The following is a 22003-nucleotide window of genomic DNA, read 5'->3' as shown; positions in this document are numbered from 1 at the left end:
TGATGGTGTCCCTTTTCCTACTTTTTTCTTTGACATTTATTTTTTGTGGAAACAATGGTTTCACCCACTTTCCTATAACTCTTGACCCTTTGTTCCCTAACCAACTATGTAAAATTTTTCAAAATTAAAAAAAAAGATTATTTATTTTTATTGGAAAGTCAGATATACAGAGAGGAGGAAAAACAGAGAGGAGGATCTTGTGTCTGCTGATTCCCCAAGTGGAGAGAACGGCCAGAGCTGAGCTGATTTGAAGCCAGGAGCCAGGAGCCTCATCCAGGTCTCCCACGCAGGTGCAGCGTCCCAGTGCCTGGGGCCATCCTCAATTGCTTTCCCAGGCTATGAGCAGGGAGCTGGATTGGAAGAGGGGCAACTGGGACACGAACCAATGCCAAATGGTATCCTGGTGCATGCAAGGCGAGGACTTTAGCCACTTGGCTATGGTGCTGGGCCTTAAAAAGGTTCTTAAAAATTATTTTCATTTTCTTTGAAAGCCAGAGAGTCTGAGAGATCTCTCATATACTGGTTCACTCTGTGAACGTCCATAACAGCCATGGCTGGGATAGGCCAGAGCCAGCAGCAAGGAACTCCACCTAGGTCTTCCATGTGGGTGGCAGGGACCCAAGGACTTGGGCCATCCTCTGCTACTTTCCAAGGGTGTGCATAGTTGAGAAGCTGCAGGCAGAAGCGGGGCTGGGAGCTGAACCCAGGCACTTGGCTAGGGGACACAGGGAGTCTGAGCAACATCTTTGCAGCTACAGCAAGCACTGGCCAAGAAGCTGTCATTTCTCTGTGAGTCTGAAGACACATTCCCAGCTCCTCCAGATCAGAGGAGTGGAGTCTACTGCAGGTGCTGCAGAGTCCAGCTCTGCGGTGACTTCCAGCTCCCCTGCCTGAGCCACCAGCTGCTGACTGGGTCCTTTCCGTGAGTCACTTCCCTGGCCTGTGCCTTCCTGGAATTCCCTCGGTTTTCCTACGAGACAGCACACATACCGCAGGGCATTCCTCTCTCTAGGCTGGTTCAATGCTGATGTGTCTTTTGGGTCCCTAACAGCTAATGTAGACACTGATGCATGCGTTTGACCTTACCAATCTTTATGTTCTTTTAAGAAAACAATTTCACATGTACAGGATAGATGTATAAATAGTACTCCGGTGAACCTCATTGGACTGACTCATTGGCTGTAAATAATCAAGCATGTCCAATAGCACTGTGGGGCCATGCACGGCTTAAAGAAACAACATGGGAGGTTGCTTCTGCTAGAAATCACCCTGCTACTTCAGTAACATGTGTCACTGGGCCTAGGAATGCTGGGGTGGGCAGAGCAGGAGGAAAGATGAGACACTGCCCCCCCCCCAAAAAAAGGTGTAGGCTGAACCCTGAGACACACACATGGGCAGAGGCAAGAGCTGCTGGAAGCTCTAGATACTCCTGGTGAGAACTCCAGGGAGGGCTGGAGGGCTGCCTGGAGGAGGGGCATGAGAAGCAGGTGTGGGAGCTTGAAGCAACGCTTCCTGGGGAGGAAGGCAGGAAGGCCAAGTTGGGGGGTGGGGTGGGAGGAGGAGGGCAGAGAATGAAAGCTGTGCTGCTGTCCATTAGCGTTTCTGGCGTGAGGACCCACGTGTCTGTGGCCCTGAGCGAGCAGCCACATGGCTTGGCAGGAGCTGAGGGACTGGATCCCCAATTCTGTCCCCCATCCTTCTCTTTGGCACTAGGGGGCCACCCTTCTGGAAGCCCAGATGTGTGGATCCCAGATTCTTCCCTCTGCACCAGCCCCTCCGCACTCTTCCCCTATAAATCACCAGTGATTTCATTAAATGCACCTCCTGCTGGGGATGCTGGCTCGTAATTCCTCTCTGATTAACCCCCACTACCCCGGTGAGTTTATAGGCCAAGATAGGGAGGGGGTGAGAGGGAGGGCAAAAGGAGGGATGGGAGGAATCCCAGGCAAGTGATGGATGTCTCTGTCAGCCTAGCTCGTATTTATTAATAGTCTTAATACGGGAAGCAATAAAGGAAGAGAGGGATTCTATTAATTAAATCATTGTTATAATTAACTTTCATTAAAGGAGGATCAATAAAGAGAGGTTGAGATGAAGAGAGGAGAGATCCATTATCTCTAATTTCCTTGGAAGGGATTCAGGGAAGGAGCCCAGGTTGCTAGGAGACAGAGAATGTGAGGGAAGGAGGAAGGATGGAAGATGTCACCCAGGTGCATGGGTATGGGGGAGGGCTCAGGTGGATGAAGAGTGGGGGTGGCTGCAGAGGCCCACCTGGGAGCCCTGATGGCAATGGAGGGGTGGACAGCTGATAAAGGGGACCTCCTGGCATAGAGAATGGAGGTGCTGTAGGAATGGGCCTGCTGGGCATCTCGGGAAACATGCGGGTCCTTAATACATGCATTACGACGCGATACGTGTGTGTGTCTAGCCCGTAGGGCTGCTTGGAGTGGATGGAGGCGACTGTGCAGCTGTGGAGTCAGGGTGTGCACACACACATGTGAGAAGGCAACCAGGGGAAGTGGGGGAGGCTCCAAGGGCATCTTCCCTGGCACTGCAGGCTCCATCTTCCTGCCAGTGGTATAGGAGCGTGACTGGGGATCCAGCCCCCTCCGTAGCACATGCTCACCTCACCCTGGTGCAGCTGTTGCAGATCTGCTCCGCAGTGTGTTCCAGGCCATGGACCTTCTGCCTTTGACCAAGTTCTGTTCTCTGCACACCAAGCAGCATAATGGGACACCTGCCCAGACCCTACTCTGCCCTCCCCAGGGTGGAAGAGCCAGAGGCCTGACCACTCCCTCTTCCTCACCCCTCCCTCTACCCGCTCCATCTGCTCTAGCGCCACCCCTAGTGAAGAAGACATCTTAGGACAACAGTGATCCATATCATATAAATATATTTGTCCAAACTACTCATCAGAGGAAGGCATAGGGGGATGGGAAGCTCTTATTGCTGTGGGGGGCCACGGGGGGAGGGCTGGGACATCTGGGGCCACTTGCTCCCCCGTCCCTCACAGAAGGCACAAATACGGTATTTCTTTCCATGTGAGGATCCTGGGGAGGGGTGGGGCAGGACAGAGTGGCAGGGAGGAATGGAGACAGACACAGGAACCCTCAAAAATACAAAAGGAATTTCCAAACTGAATACCAAAGGCTACAGCAAAGTCTGGGGTAGAAGGCCATGGGGGGACAGAAAGAACAACACCCTGAAACTGGGAACTGGAACACGACCTGCAGAGGTTGCCACGTCTGTGCCCCTGCCTCTCTGCGGGTCCAAGAAAACTCAGGTAAACAAACTCCAAATAAGTAAGCAGCGAGGGTGGGGTGCCCCTGGAACTGGCTTTGGGGCACCGAGGAGGGGAGTGGGAGTGTGAGTGTGAGTGGCGGAACACATGGCCGTGTGAGTCTCAGAAGCAGCCGGGGCTAGAAGGGACTGGTGCTGTCCGCCACCCCCTGAACTGGGGAAGGAAGGCCTCCTCCATCCTGGGTGCGCTAAAACCACTTCCGGGGCCAGTGGAGCTGTTCTTCTGAGAAAGAGCCCCTGCCTGGGACAGAGCAGGCAGGTAGGAGAGGAGGATGAAAGCAGGGCCCCCAGGAGCGGGTCTTAGGGAACAGAACATCATGGGGCCCGGGGTGATGGAGACCTGAGTGTGCATGCGTGCATGTGTGTGTGTGTGTGTGTGTGTGTGTGAGAGAGAGAGAGAGAGAGAGAGTGCATTTGTGTACCAGGGGAGGTGCTGCCATCACTCGAAGGTGAAGGGGTCCTGGGTGCTGAAAAAGAAGTGTCCATCCATGTGGTCCTCCAGGGCATCCTTGTCGCTCTCGGCAGGGAAGCGTTCCTTGCAGATGGGACACTCCTTCCAGGGGGGTGTGGCGCTGCCCCCCGTGCTAGCCTCGGTTAGGGAACTCACTGAGAAGCCACTGTAAAGAGACACAGGTGCAGAGGGGAGCTGCTCAGAGTGGACTCCAGCTGCTACCTTCTCATGGGCCTCAGCGCCCTGCTCCCAGTGCAGCAGCTGGGCTGGCCCCTCCAGCAGCCCCTGTCTCCCCATGGGACAGGGGAATGGGTGAGCGTAGCTGTCTGGGTGCCCACAGCCATGCTTCTTCCATCTCTGCAATGCCGGCCCAGCCCCCAGCCTCCTGCTCTCCTCCCTCCATCTCCGTCTGCTGCCTAATGAGGCTGAAAACGAGCCTGACATCGTCCTTCATCTTGCTGCAGCCACGCACAGGGTGACAGCAGCCGCCTGCCCCGCCTGCAGCCCAGCCCATCTCCCACCCTGGCAGAGCTGGGGGCTGGGTGGGAAGACCTCGTTTCCGCAGGCCCTGGCTTCTCAACCCATGGCAGAGGAGGAAAGGCAGTCTGAGGCCTGAATTCCCCAGCCCTGTAGGCTCCCCTCCCCTCAGGGACCCGCCATGGGAACCAGTGGTGGCTTCTTGGGCCCGGCTACAGGGACACAGGACCCCAGTCTCCTCTCTGTCCCCAGTCCTGCGGGGGTCATGGTCACCTCCCTTCCTCCCCTGAGAAGCCTGGGTACCTACCTGGTGGCTGGGGAGGGGGAAGGGGCAGGAGAGAGGGGATGCAGGGCAATTTGGGCTCCACGGAAGATGGTGCTAGAACAACATAGGAGCAAGTTCAAGGCTGGGCCTCTGAGTGAATGGAGTAGGTGGGGGTGGACTGAGCCGAGGCCCTGGCACTGGGAGAGGTGTATCACCTTCTGTGCCCACCCCTCCTGGATCCAGGAGGCAACTGCAGGCAGAGCCCAGTGGCTGGGCCCTCTGCCGCCCCCTTCCGCTGCCTCGCCCTCTCACCTGGCCATGTCGTAGAAAGCACTGCCCAGTTCAGGAAGCAGCAGGTTGGCCTCTTCGCCCCCACTCTGCACAGCTGCCATCAGGACTGACTTCTCATCTTCAGCCTCCTGGGGACCAAAGACACAGGCTAGGGGTCATGTGGGAGGCAGGGGCGTGCCCCAAGGTTGGGGAGCAGCACCCTGGGATAGAGAGGGCCGAGCTGCTAAGCATGGGGCTGTGAACAGAGGCAGGGGCAGTGTTTTGCTGGTGGTGCTAGCTGGGTTTGGGGGCTGTGTCCACCACTGGCTCTGAAGAGAGGTCTGGCCCGACTTCTCCCCAGGAGACTTCCTGCCTGGGGGTATGTGGAGGGCCACAGAACTGGGATGCTGGTGCTTGGACCCCACTCCCTCCTGGCTCACCGAATCTGAACTACTGTCCTCAGCAGGCGCTGAGAGGTGGGGAGTGATAGGGGCCGGCTGGCTGATGACAACTAGGGGCGATGCTTCTCCCGGCCCGGCAGGAGAGCCTGGGTCTCCACGCTCACACAGGCGGTAGGCAGGGAGGCGCATGTCTTCTGGTGACTCGTCTTCTTCGGAGTCTGTCAGTGCAGTCGGGCAGCCTGGTAGAGGGGAAGCAGGTGGGCAGGAGAGAGCAGGCGGAGTGAGAGGGCTGCCTGCTTGGGGTAGGGGGTGGAAGGGAGGAGCAGTTAAATCCACAGGGGTCAAGGCTAAGGGGCAGGAAAAGGCCCAACACAGTTGGGAGCTGTCCTTGTTGGGTGGGGGTCGGGTGGGGGTAAGGGAGACTAGGGGAGCCTAGGGGAGGAGACTAGGGAAGACTAGGGGAGAGGGGCTGTAAGACTGGGGTGTACGGACTCAGCCCCGCAGTGGCCTCCTCGTCCTCAGTAGCTGCATCTTCGCTCCACTTCTCATCAGCCACCTTCTCTAGGCGGGCCTCCAGCTTCCTCATGTACTCCAGCAGCTCCTGGGATGGCGGAGGGGAGAGGCTGGGCCTAGGGAGCCTTGTGTTTGCTTCTGAGGATCCAGTGCCTCCCTCCCCTGAACGCAGGGCCGCCCTGGCTGTGGGAATGCTTCCTTCTGCAAGTGACCCTCTCCAGCCCGCTGGGTCAGCACTGTGGGCAGCTTGTGGACCCTCCCAGCCAGCCCATTTCCAAGCCAGGAGATGACAAAAAGATGCCAGACATCTGGGTCTCACCTGCTTCTCCTCCTGCAGCTGCTCCTTCTCCTTCTGCAGCACACGCAGGGCTGAGCGCAGCTCTGTCAGCTCCCGCTTGCTCTCTGACAGTTGCACCTGAGGGGAAGGCCACCCAGAATCCGGAGCTGAAAAGGCCATTCTGAGAATCTGGGCTCTGGAACCCGCAACAGCAAGCCCAGGTCTCTGCTCCTCACCCCAGGGAAACCCCAATAGGAGCCTTGGGCCTGGTGTGCATGTGGGAGAGTGCCTCCCAGCAGCGTGCAGAGGCTTTGGCCATGCCAAGGGGCTGAGCTCCCCCTATGTCACCCTGACCAGGTCCCCCAGACGCACATCCTGAGAGTGTAATGGGACCTGGTGCATTTCCCACCAGCAGGGCTGGGAGGTGTACACTGAGATGCTGTCCCCCTGTCCCCAAGCTGAGCACTGAGCTCCTCTGAGTCTATTCCCAAGACAGAAAGAAGAGGGTCTTTCTGTCTGAAGACTGAGTCCCGGGGTGGGGTGGGGCTGGCAGCTGCTGCCTCACCAGGCTGGAATCTTTCTCCCGGGCCAGTTCTGTCTTGCACACTTGGTTCTGGGCCCTCTCCTCCTGCAGCGCCTTCTCCAGGCGAAGGACCTCTGCGCTCAGCTTCAGGATCTTGTCCTTCTCGGCCTGGGGCGTGGGAGAGAGGGTGGCAGTGAAGGAGAATGGGAGGGTCAGGGTGAAGGAGAAAGGCTGCCATGGCAGGTGACAGTGTCACCCCTCCCTGTGTCCCCTGCTACATTTAATTCAATTACTTTACAGGCAACTTTCCTGTCTGCCTTCCTCACTTGTTAGACCCCATGAAGGAAGGATGGGGGATAACAGTGTGGGTGATGTGGGTCAGGAACTGGGCTGGGTGCCTAGGGTATAAATGTCCTTTCCACCAAGGATGGTAACCCTGGAGGGTGTCACGGTGTGACTGAGACCCCCTGATTTGGGAAGGGGCAGGCCTTCCTCAAAGTCCTCCCCAGGGCCCAGAATTATGGCCCAGTGTGTGAAGCCACTGCTTCCACCACAAACACTGGCATCCCATACTGGAGTGCTAGTTCGAGTCTCAGCTGCTCTGCTTCCAACCTAGTTCCTTGCTAACACACTTGGGAAAGCAGAGGAGGGCGGCCCAAATACTTGGGTCTCTGTTGTCCACATGGGAGATGAGCATGGAGTTCGTTCTGCCTCCTGGCCTCAGTCTGGCCATCTGGGGAATAAGCCAGAAGATGGAAAGATTTCTGTCTCTCCTTCTCTGCGTCATTTTGCCTTTCAAGTAAGTACATAATTATTTAAAAACAAAAATGAAACAAAACAGAGCAAACAATTCCTCTCTATCCCATATCCTCTAAGGCTCCTGACCCCTGCTCCCAGAGGGCCTGACCAGATACAAGAGCTCTTCCCTGGGTCTGGCACAACAGCCTAGCAGCTAAAGTCCTCGTCTTGCAGGTGCTGGGATCCCATATGGATGCCGGTTCTAATCCTGGCAGCCTCACTTCCCACCCAGCTCCCTTCTAGTAGCCCGGGAAAGCAGTCGAGGATGGCCCAGAGCCTTGGGACTCTGCACCTGCGTGGGAGACCTGAAGGAGACTCAGGGCTCCTGGCTTCTGATCGGCATAGCTCTGGCTGTTGTGGCTGCCTGGGGAGTGAATCAATGGTCGGAAGATCTTCCTCTGTCTCTCTTCATCTCTGTATATCTGACTTTCCAATTAAAAAAAAAAAAAGAGCCCTTTCCTGTAGGAGTGGGGCGGTGGCCCTGGGGACTGCCAGACACCCCCTGTGCCTCTACCTCCACACTCTGCAGCAGCCCTGCCCGCTCCGTGCTCCACTGGCACTTCTCCTCCTTCAGGTGCAGGCTGAGCTCTGCCAGCCGCCCGTTGACTTCAGCCACCTCCAGGCGGCTGCGGTGCAGCTCGGAGATGGTGCGGTCCCGGGCTCCCGCAGCGCTGGCCAGCTCCTCCCCGAGAAGTGCAGCCTTCTGCTGACTCGAGGCTGCCAGCTCCTGGGCCCCTCGAAGCTGCTCTTTCAGAGGCTCCAGCTCAGCCTTGGGACAAAGAAGGGGACAGAGATCAGAGGTGTCGGAATCACTTGTGAGCCCTGGGGGACTTGGGGCTGCCCTCTGCCCATCCTGTATCAGGACCCAGGACTGTGTGTGCCCAGTGCTCAGGCCCCAGTCACGCAGACATTTCTATCTACACCTAGCCCTGAGGACGGCCACTTCACAGGGCCTTTACTTACCACACGCTGCTGGGCCTGGCTGAGGGCATCCTTCATCTGCACCACCTTGTCCTTCAGGCGCTGTACCTGTGCACCCAGCTCCTCCTGCCGGCCCTTGGCTTCCTGCAGCTCCAAGCCGAGGCGCCGGCTCTCCTCTTGTGTTACTTGGAGCTCAGCCTGGTGAAAGCAGAACGTGGATAAAGAAGAGGGGTATGGATTGCCTGCTGGAGTGGTCGTGGAGGTGGGTGAATGTGACCCAAGAGGTCAGGACTTCTCTTCCTGGATCTAACATGAAGGCAGGCAGTTGGCCCTTGTCACGCAGCCTTTCCTGGGACTCAGGTCAGAGGGACTCACTCCTGAATATCTAGCTTCCAGTTCCTCAAAAGAGGCACAATACAGATTGAGCGCCCTTAACCGGAAATTCAAAATACCCCATAATCTGAAGCTATTTTTGTGCACTGACATGTCTCCACAAGGGAGAAATCCCATACCTTACCTCAAGTGACAAGCTACAGTCATGCTAAAAGAGCATATAAAATCATCCACAGGCTCTGTGTGTATATAAGGGGCGAAAGAAGCCCAAACAGATCTTGTGCTTAAACTTGGGTCCCGACTTTAATATATGTCATCATGCATATGCAAATATTTCAAAATTTAAAAAAAAATCTGAAATTCCAAATACACATTTTGGGATAAGGGCCACTCCATCTGCATCCAGGGTCGCAGCCTGGGATCTCACGTATAGGTATCCCGGGTTTCATTTCTGCTTGTCTACTCTTCCACTTAAATTCAAACTCACAGGCCCGGCGGCGTGGCCTAGCGGCTAAAGTCCTCGCCTTGAACACCCCGGGATCCCATATGGGCGCCGGTTCTAATCCCGGCAGCTCCACTTCCCATCCAGCTCCCTGCTTGTGGCCTGGGAAAGCAGCTGAGGATGGCCCAAAGCCTTGGGACCCTGCACCCGAGTGGGAGACCTGGAAGAGGTTCCTCGTTCCCGGCTCCGGATCGGCGCGCACCGGCCGTTGCGGCTCGCTTGGGGAGTGAATCATCGGACGGAAGATCTTCCTCTCTGTCTCTCCTCCTCTCTGTATATCTGACTTTGTAATAAAAATAAATAAAATCTTTAAAAAAAAAATTCAAACTCACTCCTGCTTAACACATTCACCTCCCAGCCCACCCCACGTCAGTCATTCACACTCTCATTTCTGTCCATGGTGCTCACTACTTTTCAGGTCACCTAGACTGGACGCCTCAGTACCACGTTTGCCTCTGTTCTCAGGTAGTCCCCAGAAAGGCCTCTCGCTTCTCCAGTCTTTGTTCCATCCACCAGCACTTTTCTTCTGTTCTCTACTATCGCCGTGATGATCCTAGTTCAAGCCCTACTGAAGAATCTCATAACTGCTTGCGAAGCAATCCAATGGACTCCTCTTTAAGTACAGGACAGTCCCTGTTTGAAAGCTTACCAGTGCTACCCACTGCTCACAGCAAATATAAACTCAAGAGCCCTACCACTGACTCAGGCCTCACCTCCATAGTCAATGGCGAGTATTCTGGCCTCGGAACCTTTGCTCATGTCTTGCTTCATTCCCATGATGGCCACCCTCTATCTTCTGTCTATTCAAATACTACCTGTTGTTCACCGTTAAGCCAAAGCTGTTCAAAGCATCTCCCATGGAAACCCTGGGTCCTCAGAAACTGATTCCTGTACATATCTGACTTGAACTTGAGTTATGGTGAAACACACACACACACACGGCGGGGCAGGCGTTTGGCACAGGGGTTAAGTTCCTGCTTAAGACACCTCATCCTGTATCAGAGACCTGGGCTTGAGTCCTAGTTTGGCTTCCAATTCTTGTTTCCTGCTACTATGTACCCTGGGAGACCGAAGGGAGCTGGATTGGAGTGGAGTAGCTGGGATCAGAACTGGCACCCATACAGAATGTTAGTGCTAAAGGCAGGAGATTAGCTACCATGCTGGCCCTGATCTCCTAATTTTGAAAGTTTTATTTATTTACTTGAAAGGTAAAGTGATGGGGAAGGGGGGAGGGAGAAGGGTGGGAGAGAGAGAGAGATTTTCCACTGATTCACTGATTTACTTCCCAAATGGCTATAATGTCTGGGGCTGGTCCAGGCTGAAGCTAGAAGCTCTGAACTTCGAGTCTGCCCACGTGGGTGGTAAGGGCCCAGGTTCTTGGGCTGTTATCCACTGCCATCCCAGGACCATCAGTAGGAAGCTGGATTGGAAGCGGAGCAGCCGGGACTCCAAGCAATGCTTTGATATGGGAAGCTGGCATTGCAAGCAAGAACTCAAGCCACTGTGCACAACACCAGGCCCTGTTTTTCTGTCGTTACTTGTGTATGTCTGTATAGAGTCAGACAGGGAGGGAGCAGGAGGCGTGTGTACACACAGAGTGGCCTTCATCCACTGGTCATTCCACATGGAACAGCAGCAGGGCTGGGCCAGGCTAAGGCCAAGAGCCAGGTCTTTCATGGGGTGGCAGGGACCCAAGACCTTGAGTTATCTTTGCTGCCTTCTAGGGCACACTTACCAGGGAGCGGGAATCCGAATTGAGGCTAGGCACGTAACAGCTCTTCAAAACATTCATGCACAAGTGTGGATTATTAAAAATCCTATGCATGGATTCCAAAAGTTTATCTCCCATTATAATAAATTTATCTTGTAGTTCCGTTTCCCATTATTTAATTTTAAAAACAATTTTATTTGAGAGGGGAGAGACAGAGAGAGTGTGCTCCTATTTTCTCATTTACTCCCCAAATGCTTGCAATGGCCAGGGCTGGGTTTTGGTCAGGCCCAAAGCCTGAAATTCAATCCATGAATCCAGTTATCTGAGCCATGAGCACCAGCTCCCAGGGTCTCCCTTAGCAGGAAGTTGCAGTCAGGAGTTGAAGCCTGGCACCTTGCTGTAGGATGCTGGTGTCTTAACTGTTGGATTAATACTTGCCTCCCTGTAGTTGACCTTGACTAGTCCCTGTTGGGTATATGTAATGTGTCCCATAGTAGAATCCACATTGGGGCTTCACATTTCTATCCCCTTTGTTGCCCAGCACTCAGGAAGGTCTCCGTAAACTCTGGCTGAGCAGCACAGGCCAACCAACCCATTCCCTTACCTCGCTTTGTTCCTTGTCTGCTTGCACTTCCTTCAGTTGCCCAAGCAGCTTCTCTTGGTCTCGAGTCAGGGCCTTCGCGGCATCTCTCACCCTGGGAGTCAGGGGACAACATGCATGACAGTCTGGTCACCAGATGAGGAACAAAGGACTGGGCTGTGCTCCTGGCGGACTTCCAGATCTAACCCTTCGCTTCGCATTGGGACACTCCCTTCCCCACCTCAAGACGAACCTGTTCTAAGCTGCCAAAACCAAGATTCCTGGTTCCGCAACATAATCTACAACACAATCTAGAAATAGCTTTTCTGTTTTCTTTAAGTATCATTTGAGAGACGCTGGTACTGATGGCTCTCTGCTTTCACTAAGGAGATTCAAACCCAGCCTTTTCTAGACAAGGAGCAGTTTTTACTGGTTATAAACTTTGGCCCAGACCAGAAGTTGGCAGACTTCTCCTGAGGAGGACCTGACAGTACGTATTTTAGGCTTTGCAGGCCCTGTGGTCTCCATGGCAACTACTCAACTCTGTAATGTGGAAGCAGCCATAGATGGCATGTAAATGGCCAAGCCCAGTCTTCCAACACAATTCCTTTAGCAGCATGCAAATTTAAACCTTACAATTGTTCATGTGTCACAAAGTATGATGCTTTTAAAAATCTATTCCTTATTAATCAAAACATGTAAAATGCACTCATACGTGTGGGCTGCAGAGCAACAGATGCCAGGCCAGATGTTAGCACATGGGCTGCATCTCACTGACTCCTGGTCTGGGCAGCCTCTGATGTTTCCTCAACCTAGTCCCTGCATCTCTATGACATGTCTTAGCACATAAACATCTAGACTGACACACCCTGTAAAGGCCTCTAAGGTCAACTTGTTTATTACTCTGGGCCTTGAATAGAAGGCCTTTTTCCTCTAGGGAGTTAAAAACAAATATTAAACCTCCCAATACTGAATGAAAGAGAGGTAACTGTACCATATGGGGCCAGTGTTGTGAGTTGTGGCTCACTGGGTTAAGGTGCCACCTACGACAGCAGTGTTCCAGCTCAGTGAGCACAAGTTCAAGTCCCAAATCCCAGCTGCTCTACTTCCCAGCCAGCTGCTTGCCAGTATGCATGGGAAGGAAATGGAACAGGGCCCACATGCTTGGACTCTCGCTACCAGGGCAGGGCTTGTGGCTCCTGGCTTTAGTCTGACTCAACCTCGGTTGTTGTGGCATTGGGGAGTGGAAACAGTCTCTGTCTCTCCCTCTAACTCTTACAAATTAATAAAGAAATCTTTAAAAATAATATGTCGGGCCCGGTGGCGTGGCCTAGCAGCTAAAGTCCTCACCTTGAACACCCCAGGATCCCATATGGGCGCCGGTTCTAATCCCGGCAGCTCCACTTCCCATCCAGCTCCCTGCTTGTGGCCTGGGAAAGCAGCTGAGGACGGCCTGATGCTTTGGGACACTGCACCCGCGTGGGAGACCTGGAAGAGGTTCCTGGTTCCTGGCTCCGGATCGGCGCGCACCGGTCGTTGCGGCTCACTTGGGGAGTGAATCATTGGATGGAAGATCTTCCTCTCTGTCTCTCCTCCTCTCTATATATCTGACTTTGTAACAAAATAAATAAATCTTTAAAAAAAAAAAAAATGTCATTTGATGAATGTGAAAATCAGGAATGTTTATTCTGTGAAAACTTGAAGAACAGGCACGGCAGGTTGTCAATATGGTAGAAATAACCGTTTACTGGTGAAGAGAGGAATTTATTCTATGTGGCCCTTGAGGTCTAGACTGGGACCCGCTGTTACTGGCAGGAGAACGGAGTTTGGCTCTACCTGAGAGCTACAAAAGGCAGAGCTGTGTAGCATGGAAAGAGAATCTCACTCTGCTTTTAAAATGCTTCTTTTATTTTATTTGAAAGGCAGATTTTTACAGAGAGGAGAGACACAAAGACAGGTCCTCACCTGCTGGTTCACTCCCTAGATGGCCACAATGGCCAGAGCTGAGCCAATCTAAAGCTAGGAGCCAGGAGCTTCTTCCCAGCATCCCACATGGGTGTAGGGTCCCAAGGACTTGAGCCATCCTCTGCTGCATTCCCAGGCCATATGCAGGGAGCTGGATTGGAAGCTGCCAGCACACAAACCAGCACCCATATGAGATGCCTATGTTTGCAGGTATAGGATTAGCCTGATATGCCATTGTACCAGCCTCCAAAAGCTATATCTTAAGGGTGATCTCTTATATTTCCTCTTACACACCTTACATCAATCCAAATGTGAGATTTCATGATTTACACCTTATTTTAAGAGAGTGATTCCAGAACATTCCTGGGTACCCAGTTCTAACATTCCTTAGTAGGGGGATCAAAGTCTCATTATATTTTTCCTGTGGTAAAACCTGAAACCCATCCTCCTCCATCCGAGTGGGTTGTCCTATTTGTTCTCTTCCTCCCATTCCTCCACCCCCAGGTCCTGCTCAGCTTCAGTTGCATAATAAACAGTAACTGTGGTTACTTCTGACAGTAAGGAGCACAAGGTGGCATAAGGAAAGATGGAGCAGAGCTGGCCAGATAAAGACAGCCCCAGAACCTCGGGACCCTGAGTAAGGGACAGACAATGGGAGGCAGCGTGGGCGGGGGGGGGACTTGGGAGTGGTGTCTGCTTGCCACAGGAAGCTGGAACAAGGAGGTCATAAGAAAGGAAGAGAAGGAGCGGGTGGGGAGGTCCCCTCACCTGTCCAGCTCCACCTCCTTGGTCAGCACTTTCTCACTGATGGTCTGGATGTCGTCCTCCAGCTCCAGGATGCGCGCCACGTGGTCTCCCTGCTGCCGGCTGAGCACGTCCCTCTCCTCTGTGAGCTCCCCATGGGACCGCGAAAGGCCCTGGGATGAGTGCAGGGAGGGTGTAGCTCATGTCTCAGATGGAACAAAGGCTGAGAAGGGCAAACTCACGTTTCATCACTCCAGCCCCCTCCCTCCCAACTCCGTTCCTGTAGACACACACTGTGTCTACATCTTTGAGACCAGAAACACGTGACAGGCCCAGTGCCATCTCCTTTCCCCCTTTTGTTGGGCTCCAAGGTTGTACCCTGGGTGTGCAGCCAGCTGCACCTACCCTCTAGCCCTGTCCCCACCTTGTACTGCTCCAGCAGCTCCGCATGCTCCTGTCTGGCTGTCGCCAACGCCGACTCGAGCTCCTGCACGCGGCTCCTCAGCTCCGTCACCTGCCCCTCCAGGTGCAGCTTCCGCTGCATCAGGTCATTCCGTTCTTGTTGGCTCTCATCCAGCTGGTTCTATGGACCGGGGAGGAGGAGCAGGGGAGAAGGGGCATGCTTAGGAGGCACCCGATGCTGATTTTCCAACCCTGTGGTTCTACAGGAAGTTCTCTCAGCCTGGGCAAGAGTGGGGAGCAGGGGGAGGCCTAGTACGAAGGTTGTCTGCAACATATCCAGACATGTCAGCTCATGCTTCACACAGAGCCTGGCCCTTTCCTCACCCAGAAGCCACAAGGGCCCTTGTCTTTGCATTAGTCTTTCTCCATGGCTAGGCAGGAGCAATGGCTCCCCAAGTTCCACCCTGTTTTTTTTCTTACAGATACACCTGGGTCAACTCTCTAGCCAGGAGACTTGGACAAGTTACTTGCTCTCTGTGCTCTTACCTGTAAAGTGACCTCTTGGTCTTAGCTGTAAGCTTTCTGATTTTTAAAATATTACTGATTTGAGAGATACAGAATTCCTACCCGCTGGTTCACTTCGCAAAGGTCTGTAATGGCCAGGACAGGAAGCAGGAATGGAACTCCATTCAGATCTCCCACATGCGAGGCAAAAACCCAGCTCCGGGCCCGGCAGCGTGGCTTAGCAGCTAAAGTCCTCGCCTTGAACGCCCCGGGATCCCATATGGGTGCCAGTTCTAATCCCAGCAGCTCCACTTCCCATCCTGCTCCCTTCTTGCGGCCTGGGAAAGCAGTCGAGGACGGCCCAATGCTTTGGGATCCTGCACCCGCGTGGGAGACCTGGAGGAAGTTCCTAGTTTCTGGCTTCTGGCTCCGGATCGGCACAGCACCGGCCGTTGCACTCACTTGGGGAGTGAATCGTTGGACGGAAGATCTTCCTCTCTGTCTCTCCTCCTCTCTATATATCTGACTTTGTAATAAAAATAAATAAATCTTTGAAAAAACACAACAGCTCCTGGAGTCACATTCACTGCCTTCCAGCGTCTGCATGAGCAGGAAGCTGGGGTTGGGACTGGCGCTGGGTACAGAACCCAGGTATCGTGAAGTGGGATTTAGGGTTTACTGCTAGGCAAAATGCCTGTCCCAATTATAAGGTTTAATTGAGAAAAACTGGGCCTGGTGCAATGACTTAATTGGTTAATCCTCTCCCTGCAAATGCTGGGATCCCATATGGACACTGGTTCCAATTCCAGGTGCTGGCCTGGGAAAGCAGTGGAGGATGGCACAAAGCTTTGGGATCCTGTACTCATGCAGGAAGAACCTCCTGGCTCCTGACTGGCTCAGCTTTGGTTGCTGTGGCTGGGGAGTGAACCAGTAGATGAAAGATCTTTCTGTCTTTACTGTAAATCTGCCTTTTCAATTATATACAATACAATATATATCATATACAATACATAATATATACATATATATTACAATGAGCAATATATACATATTATGTATCTATATGTAATATACAATATATGTGTATATAATACATACTATATACACATATATTATATACACAATATATGTGCATATATTCTATATAACAAGTGAGAAAAACTATTGTGAATACAGAATACAATGTGGAGGCCCCACCTCTGATTTATGTGATATGAAAACATTTTCCTATACTCATGTTAGCTCCATCTACTTTTTAGACTTGGGATTTCAGAGCGCAGTTTTTGGGGGTTAGAGAAAAATTCCTTATTCTCGCCTTCTTTTCCTTCCTCAGGCCTATTTTCCTGCCCGGGCAATGAACTTCCTCCTCACATGGCCCTGTCCTGGCCCCGAACTCCCTTTAGGATGTCTTCCTTGATAGTATGTGCCACCATTCCCTAATTCTTCTTTACATGGTCCAATACAAAGATAATAAAAACCACATGTACAATTTTACACTTTCTAGTTCTGACTTCAAAAATAAACAAGGTGTAGAACTGATGTTAATATTTCCTCAAATCCACTCTACCCGACAGAGTATCTCTCTCTCTAACATGTAAGCAATATCAAAACTACTGAGATCTTTCACATTATTTCTAAAAAAGTGCCAAGTTGTCAAGCCCCATATAGCTCCCCTTAATTTGGACTAATCACGTCTGGAGTCTCATGAGCCTCTGGTGGCGTTGGCACTGTTGGGGGCCTGGCCTATCTGCCCACTGTCACTCCTCACTTGTCTTACAGGCAGTTTTCATCCTGTCCTCCCCAGATTGTCCCCTAGCAGCCTAGGGCAGGAGGTAGTGCTTGGAGAAGGCAGGCCAGAAAGTTCTGGAACCTTCAGTTACACCCAGCCTGTGAGTGGTGTGCTTTCCTACCCTCATATGCAGTCTGGGAGGTCTTCTGTTGAGGCTGAGCTGAGGAAAGGGGCAAGCAGAGAGGAGGAAGTCCTCCCAGCCCCTCTCTCTCCCAGGGGCAACCTGGCTGCTTTTGTCTCACCTGCAGGACAGTGGCCTTGGGCACAACCAGCAGGATGTCAGAGCCTCCGTCAGCCTCCTCCAGGGTCACCAGCTCATCCATGGGCCTTGGCTCTCGGAACTGGAAAGGGGGGCTCTGCCCGCACACTCGGCCCTGGCGGTTCACGTAGCGGAACTGGTAGAGCTGGGCTCCCGGTTTGGGCAGGTAGCTGGCTGTGGGGAACAAGATGGACCCAGGAGCCCAGGGTGATCCCAGACCCTTGAGTGCTCAGCAGGTCCTTCCTGTCCCTGGCCACAGCTCCTTGCTCCCTGCTCTCCATTTTGTTTCTTTCCTTTCTACTTCCTGTGAACTATTTTTATTTCTGTTCCTTGGGGGCAGTCTTCTCCCTCCTCTAGTTAGTACTTTTCCTCCTCTCTTTCCTCCCAATCCTAACAACGTCCCAGACACTTGCTAACAGCTTTTGAAAATGTCATACTGAACCCAGAAGCCATCCCTCTTTTCCTGTTGACAGACACAGAGGTTAAGTTACAGCCTAAGGCCAGACAGCTTGGACAGAACTGTAGGTCTTGGGCCTGGTGCGATAGCTCAATTGGCTAATCCTCCCCTTGCAAGAGCCAGGATCCCATATGGATGCTAGTTCATGCCTAGCTGCTCCACTTCCCATCCAGCTTCCTGCCTGGGAAAGCAGTGGAGGATGGCCCAAAGTCTTGGGATCCTGCAATGGCATGGCAGACCTGGAAGAAGCTCCTGGCTTCAGAGCAGCTCAGCTCCAGCCATTGCAACCATCTGGGGAGTGAATCAGTGGATGGAAGATCTTTCTGTCTGTCTCTGCTTCTCTTTGGAAATCTACCTTTCCAGTAAAAATAAATAAATAAAAAAGAAAAGTAAGTCTTACTTACATCCATCCTCTTTTCAATACATGATACTACCCTCTTTTTTCCCTACCTTCTAGTTACACAATAGGTAAGAGGCAGGACCAGGCATCCTCTAAAGTTCCTTCTACTTTAAGTCCACAATAATCCCATGATTCCACATCTGTTGGCCGTATTCTCACAGTGGTCATCTGTATTGATTTTGCCTTATCCTCTGTGCTGCCTATGTTTCTGTGACAATGCATTACCCTCATTCAAACTTTTATTTCCTTAGCTCCCCTTCCACTTGTCCATCTCCCCTGTACCTTGGAACTGGACACTGGCATGGATGGGAGAACCACTAGCTGGATTCTCAGGCACCGATGACCATACGAATGTGTGGTAATCCCGGACGCACGCAGCCTCCACCTGTTAAAGCATGGGAGAGATGCACAGTGCAGCCATGGGTGGTAGAAGGGACAGAGGGACTGAATGAGGGGAACAGGATGCTGTTACAATGGCAAGGATGATGACAGCCAGACACCGATGAGTCATGTAACAGCAGGTTAAAATGGGGAGACAGGAGCTCTGCTTCTCCAGATGGCATCTTTCTTTTCCTGTCTCAATCAAGAAACCAGGCATTCCCCATATTTGAACCAACCCATGACCCACAATCCGGAGACAGAGGGGCTCCAGGGATACCTTGAAGATGCCAATCCAGTCACTGGCACTGGGTATGGTGCCTGGAGGAAGGGTGTAGTGACATTCCACCTTGGTGTTGGGGATGTAGGTCCGGGCGACATTCAGGAAGTTGACACCACCCCGGGAAGGAGCCCGGCTGAGGGAGGACTCCTGCATCCTGCCCTGGAGACCTCTGCCCTGCTAGAAGAGAAGCGAGTGATTTCACATCTCTGCCCGCCCACTCACAGTTCCTGCCACTCGCCTGCCTGGAGATGAACACGTGCCACGTTCCCAGCTCTGGAGGGGTGTAAGATCTTTGAAAAGCTTCACTCTTAGTCTCCAGGACACAGGGCTGGCCTTCTGGGACAATCCCCACTCTCTCCATGCTGTTCCCTCTCGGGCTCACAGATTTCCCCCTATGGTTCAGTTGTGCTCGACACTCCCACTGTACCCTTCACCATGTCTCTGGGCTCTGCCCCTTTGCAGTTCCTCCCAACCACCTTGGACATTCCAGCCTCTGCTCCCCTTCCCACCGCCTGCTCTACCTGGCTCTTGAATTCAAGGTAAGAGGGGTGGTTCTTTGGTGCTAGGCAGGCTCTTTGCCAACTCCTGACTTGTTGCCCCAGTGACAATTAGGAATGAACTGGTACACCTCAGAGCTGTGAACAAAATCTGAAAGCACTGGTTGAGTCCTCAAAGCTGGAATACTCCTGGGGTGGGGTGGGGTGGGGGATGGGGGACGGTGGTACTATAAATCTCAGGCCCCTGGGCTCTCAGGCTGACATGTCTACTGCCTTGCAATCTAGCCAGGCAGAAAGCTTCTGCTCTCTTCTACAAGCCAAATGGAAGGGGAGGGTGCAAGGAAAGACAGGTTTTGTTCCTCAACTTCATTATTCCAGGGTGACAAGAATTCTGGAGGCGGTAGCTTCAAGGGTGGGGTGGAAGACTCGGCAGGAACGTGGCGGTGTGGAGAAAAGGAATGTGGGGGCCGGAACACCCCACCCCTGGCTGGGGACACACAGGCACATGGGGCCTGAGAGGCCCCATGAAGGGGAAATGCATATTTAACGTGCTAAGGAAAGGAGACAGCATTAAAGAAGCAGCTAACATGGTTCTCTCCAGAGGCTGCTTGGTGTAGAGCTAGGAACCCAGTGGTTCAACTGCATGTTGGCCCAGCTCTAGCATTTCCCCTCCAAGCAACCCATGGGACTTGACTCCTTCCATCTGCTGGGACTGATAGGATGTCGGGAGAGGAAGGGTTGTTCTAAGTTAGCTGGGGAGAGTTCACTGGAAAATATGGCCTGGACCAAAGACTTAAATAGAAAAGCCAGCAAGAGAAGTCTTCAGCCCCGGGGGCCATGGGATTGCCTGGTTCTCATTTCTCCTGTCCACCAGCCCGCTTCTTGGGTCAGCCGGGCTGAGGTGTCCAATCAGCCAGTGCCACTCGTCAGATGCACACCCCCAAACACCACCAACCCACACCAGGCTCAAGTCAGCAACTTGAAAAGAACACAAAGGGAGCAAACTCTCCCTCCAAAACACACACTGACTCGAAAATCAGTGAGTTTTTTCAATTTTCATCTCTGGGGGAACCTCCACATTTTAAAAAGTGGTGTTTTTTTTTTTTTTTTCCAAATACCATCCCGGCTTTCTAAGGCAGAGGGCGGATTGCCCCCAAAGATCTAAGCCTGAGGAACCCCCAAATTCTCTTCCCAAAGAAAATCCCCTAATAGCTGCAAGAATATCCATGCCGGAACCAACCACAACTGTAGACGCAACAGCCCGATCCAGACGCTCCTGTGGTGGGGGCCAGGGGTTCCCCGCTCCCCAAGTTTCTGTGAGGCTCTAGAGTTCCTTGACATTCTAAAATTGGTAAGTTACTCCTCCCTAGGGGGCATTCAGCCAAGCACAGGCCTTCGGATTTCCGGGGTGGGGGAGAAGGACCAAGTGGTGCCGGTGAGAGGAAAAGCAGATTTCAGCTCCCCCAAATTCCCACAGGAGGCTTTTATGGAGTAGGACTGAGGACTCTGAGGGGCACTCACCCCCCACCCCAACCCACCCCGCCTGGCTCTCGGCCCTCTTCAACCAAGAGCTCCCCTCAAACAGTGCGTGTGGGGGGGGTCGCTACCCCAGCACGGAAAGTGTTAAAGCCGAACCACTCCTGCACCCCTCAACCCCCGCCCGCCTTCCACAGTTCTCTCAGATTGTCGTGTCAACAGTCTCTAAAGTGGGGCGACTCCTCGTTCCCCGGAAGATCGGCCCCGTCAGTTTAGGCCAAGTTTCTTACCCCACAGACGGAATCAGCTGTTCCCCTCACCTTTCACCAACAACAAAAACAGCACTCGCACTGCAAGAGGGGAGGGAGCGGGCCAACGCGAGGACTTCTGGGTTTGTGGTTCCTTCACGCGCTCCGCCGCGGAGCAGGATGTGGGCTAGCACTACATGTCCCAGGAAGCTTCGCGTTCGGGGGCGTGGCCGAGGGCGGTCGCGGCCGCGGCCTCCCCGTGGCTTCCTGGGAAACGTAGTTCCCGGTTCCCTGCCAGCAGGCGGGAGTGGCCACCAAAAGACTTCAGGGCCCAGGATCCCTCAGGAGGGAGCCGGCTGCCTGGGTGGTGGGGGGGCTGCGGGTTTGTAACGTGCGTTGTTGTTGGGGGGCGGAGGTGGTTGGCGGCCCTAACTCCTTCTGCGTAACGATTGGCAAGGAGGCCGGACACTTGCGTGCACACTGTCGCCTTCACTTTTCACCACCTGTGACCTGGTTCTTCCAGCTCTGTCCATAACTTTACAGACCCAGACACCAAAGTCTGGGACGGTTAAGCAACCGGTTAAAAGTGTCATAAACCAGGAAAAGGGTAGAATATCACCCGACCCCGCTGTTCTGTGCTGTTGACACCGCAGCTAAACCACCGTGGGCAAGTGGGAGACATCCCCGCTGGGGAAGCCGTTCATAACTTGAGGGTTTCAGTGCCAAGGGGCCTGACAACACACACCCATGCACAGGGGATTGAGGACGAGGATTAGCCGCCTGAGGGGTGGGAGCGATGGAGGAGCAGGGCCTTGAGAAGGAAGCCTGTCTCACTGACAAACAAGCCACTTACCCAGGGCCTGTTGGCCCAAGCCTTTTAAATGGCTTCAATTAATTAGGATAACAATGCACGATGTTGCTCCGGGTTTTATTTAGCAGAGGCGGAAGATTCACGCTCCTCCCACATGGCAAGTCATGTTAAAGATTTGCCAGTCGGCTGCCTCCTCCCACCCCTCCATCCTTCCAGCCTGCGACCTTGCTTTCGAAGCCTCCGTGTGTCTCAAGTGTGACACCCATGTCTTAGCATCGCGTCCCTGTTTTAATTCTCTGCTGCTCTAGGTTAGGGGCCTCTGCCGTTCGCTCCAAGGTTTTCTCTTTTGTTTTTCTTTTCTTACTTGTTACTTTGCTTTTGCGACTGAATGGGGTGTCTGCTGCCTGCCTGGGGCAGCCTTTTTATCTAAAGATCTCCAAGCACATAGTAAGTTACTGGGCTGCTGCA

At 53.1% G+C, this 22003-nt stretch overlaps 1 protein-coding gene across 4 annotated transcripts; it reads right to left on the bottom strand.

The window, feature by feature from the left end:
* Positions 1 to 2876: 2876 nt before the first annotated feature.
* CALCOCO1 (calcium binding and coiled-coil domain 1) lies at positions 2877 to 20899 on the bottom strand. Of its 4 annotated transcripts, XM_058673269.1 has the most exons (17): positions 20767 to 20899; positions 18501 to 18677; positions 18125 to 18227; positions 16969 to 17159; positions 14456 to 14614; positions 14056 to 14204; positions 11347 to 11437; positions 8239 to 8394; positions 7790 to 8044; positions 6520 to 6645; positions 5997 to 6092; positions 5657 to 5765; positions 5204 to 5403; positions 4806 to 4912; positions 4536 to 4607; positions 3723 to 3917; positions 2877 to 3541 (listed from the first exon to the last, which is right to left on the bottom strand). In XM_058673269.1, the coding sequence occupies exons 2-16, from the start codon at positions 18654 to 18656 to the stop codon at positions 3740 to 3742; spliced, it is 2148 nt and encodes a 715-aa protein (XP_058529252.1). In that variant the 5' UTR covers positions 18657 to 18677; positions 20767 to 20899; the 3' UTR covers positions 2877 to 3541; positions 3723 to 3739. The 4 variants fall into 4 exon arrangements, with proteins under 4 accessions (XP_058529252.1, XP_058529251.1, XP_058529253.1 ...); XM_058673268.1 differs by having other exon boundaries at positions 2877 to 3917; positions 18501 to 18680; positions 20767 to 20880; XM_058673270.1 differs by lacking the exon at positions 4536 to 4607 and having other exon boundaries at positions 2877 to 3917; positions 20767 to 20898.
* Positions 20900 to 22003: the final 1104 nt, after the last annotated feature.

This window comes from Ochotona princeps, chromosome 15 (genome assembly GCF_030435755.1).
Source record: "Ochotona princeps isolate mOchPri1 chromosome 15, mOchPri1.hap1, whole genome shotgun sequence".
In the NCBI taxonomy this organism is placed as follows: domain Eukaryota; kingdom Metazoa; phylum Chordata; class Mammalia; order Lagomorpha; family Ochotonidae; genus Ochotona; species Ochotona princeps.
The sequence above is the reverse complement of the archived record's forward strand: the minus strand, read 5'-3'. Positions and strand labels throughout refer to the sequence as shown.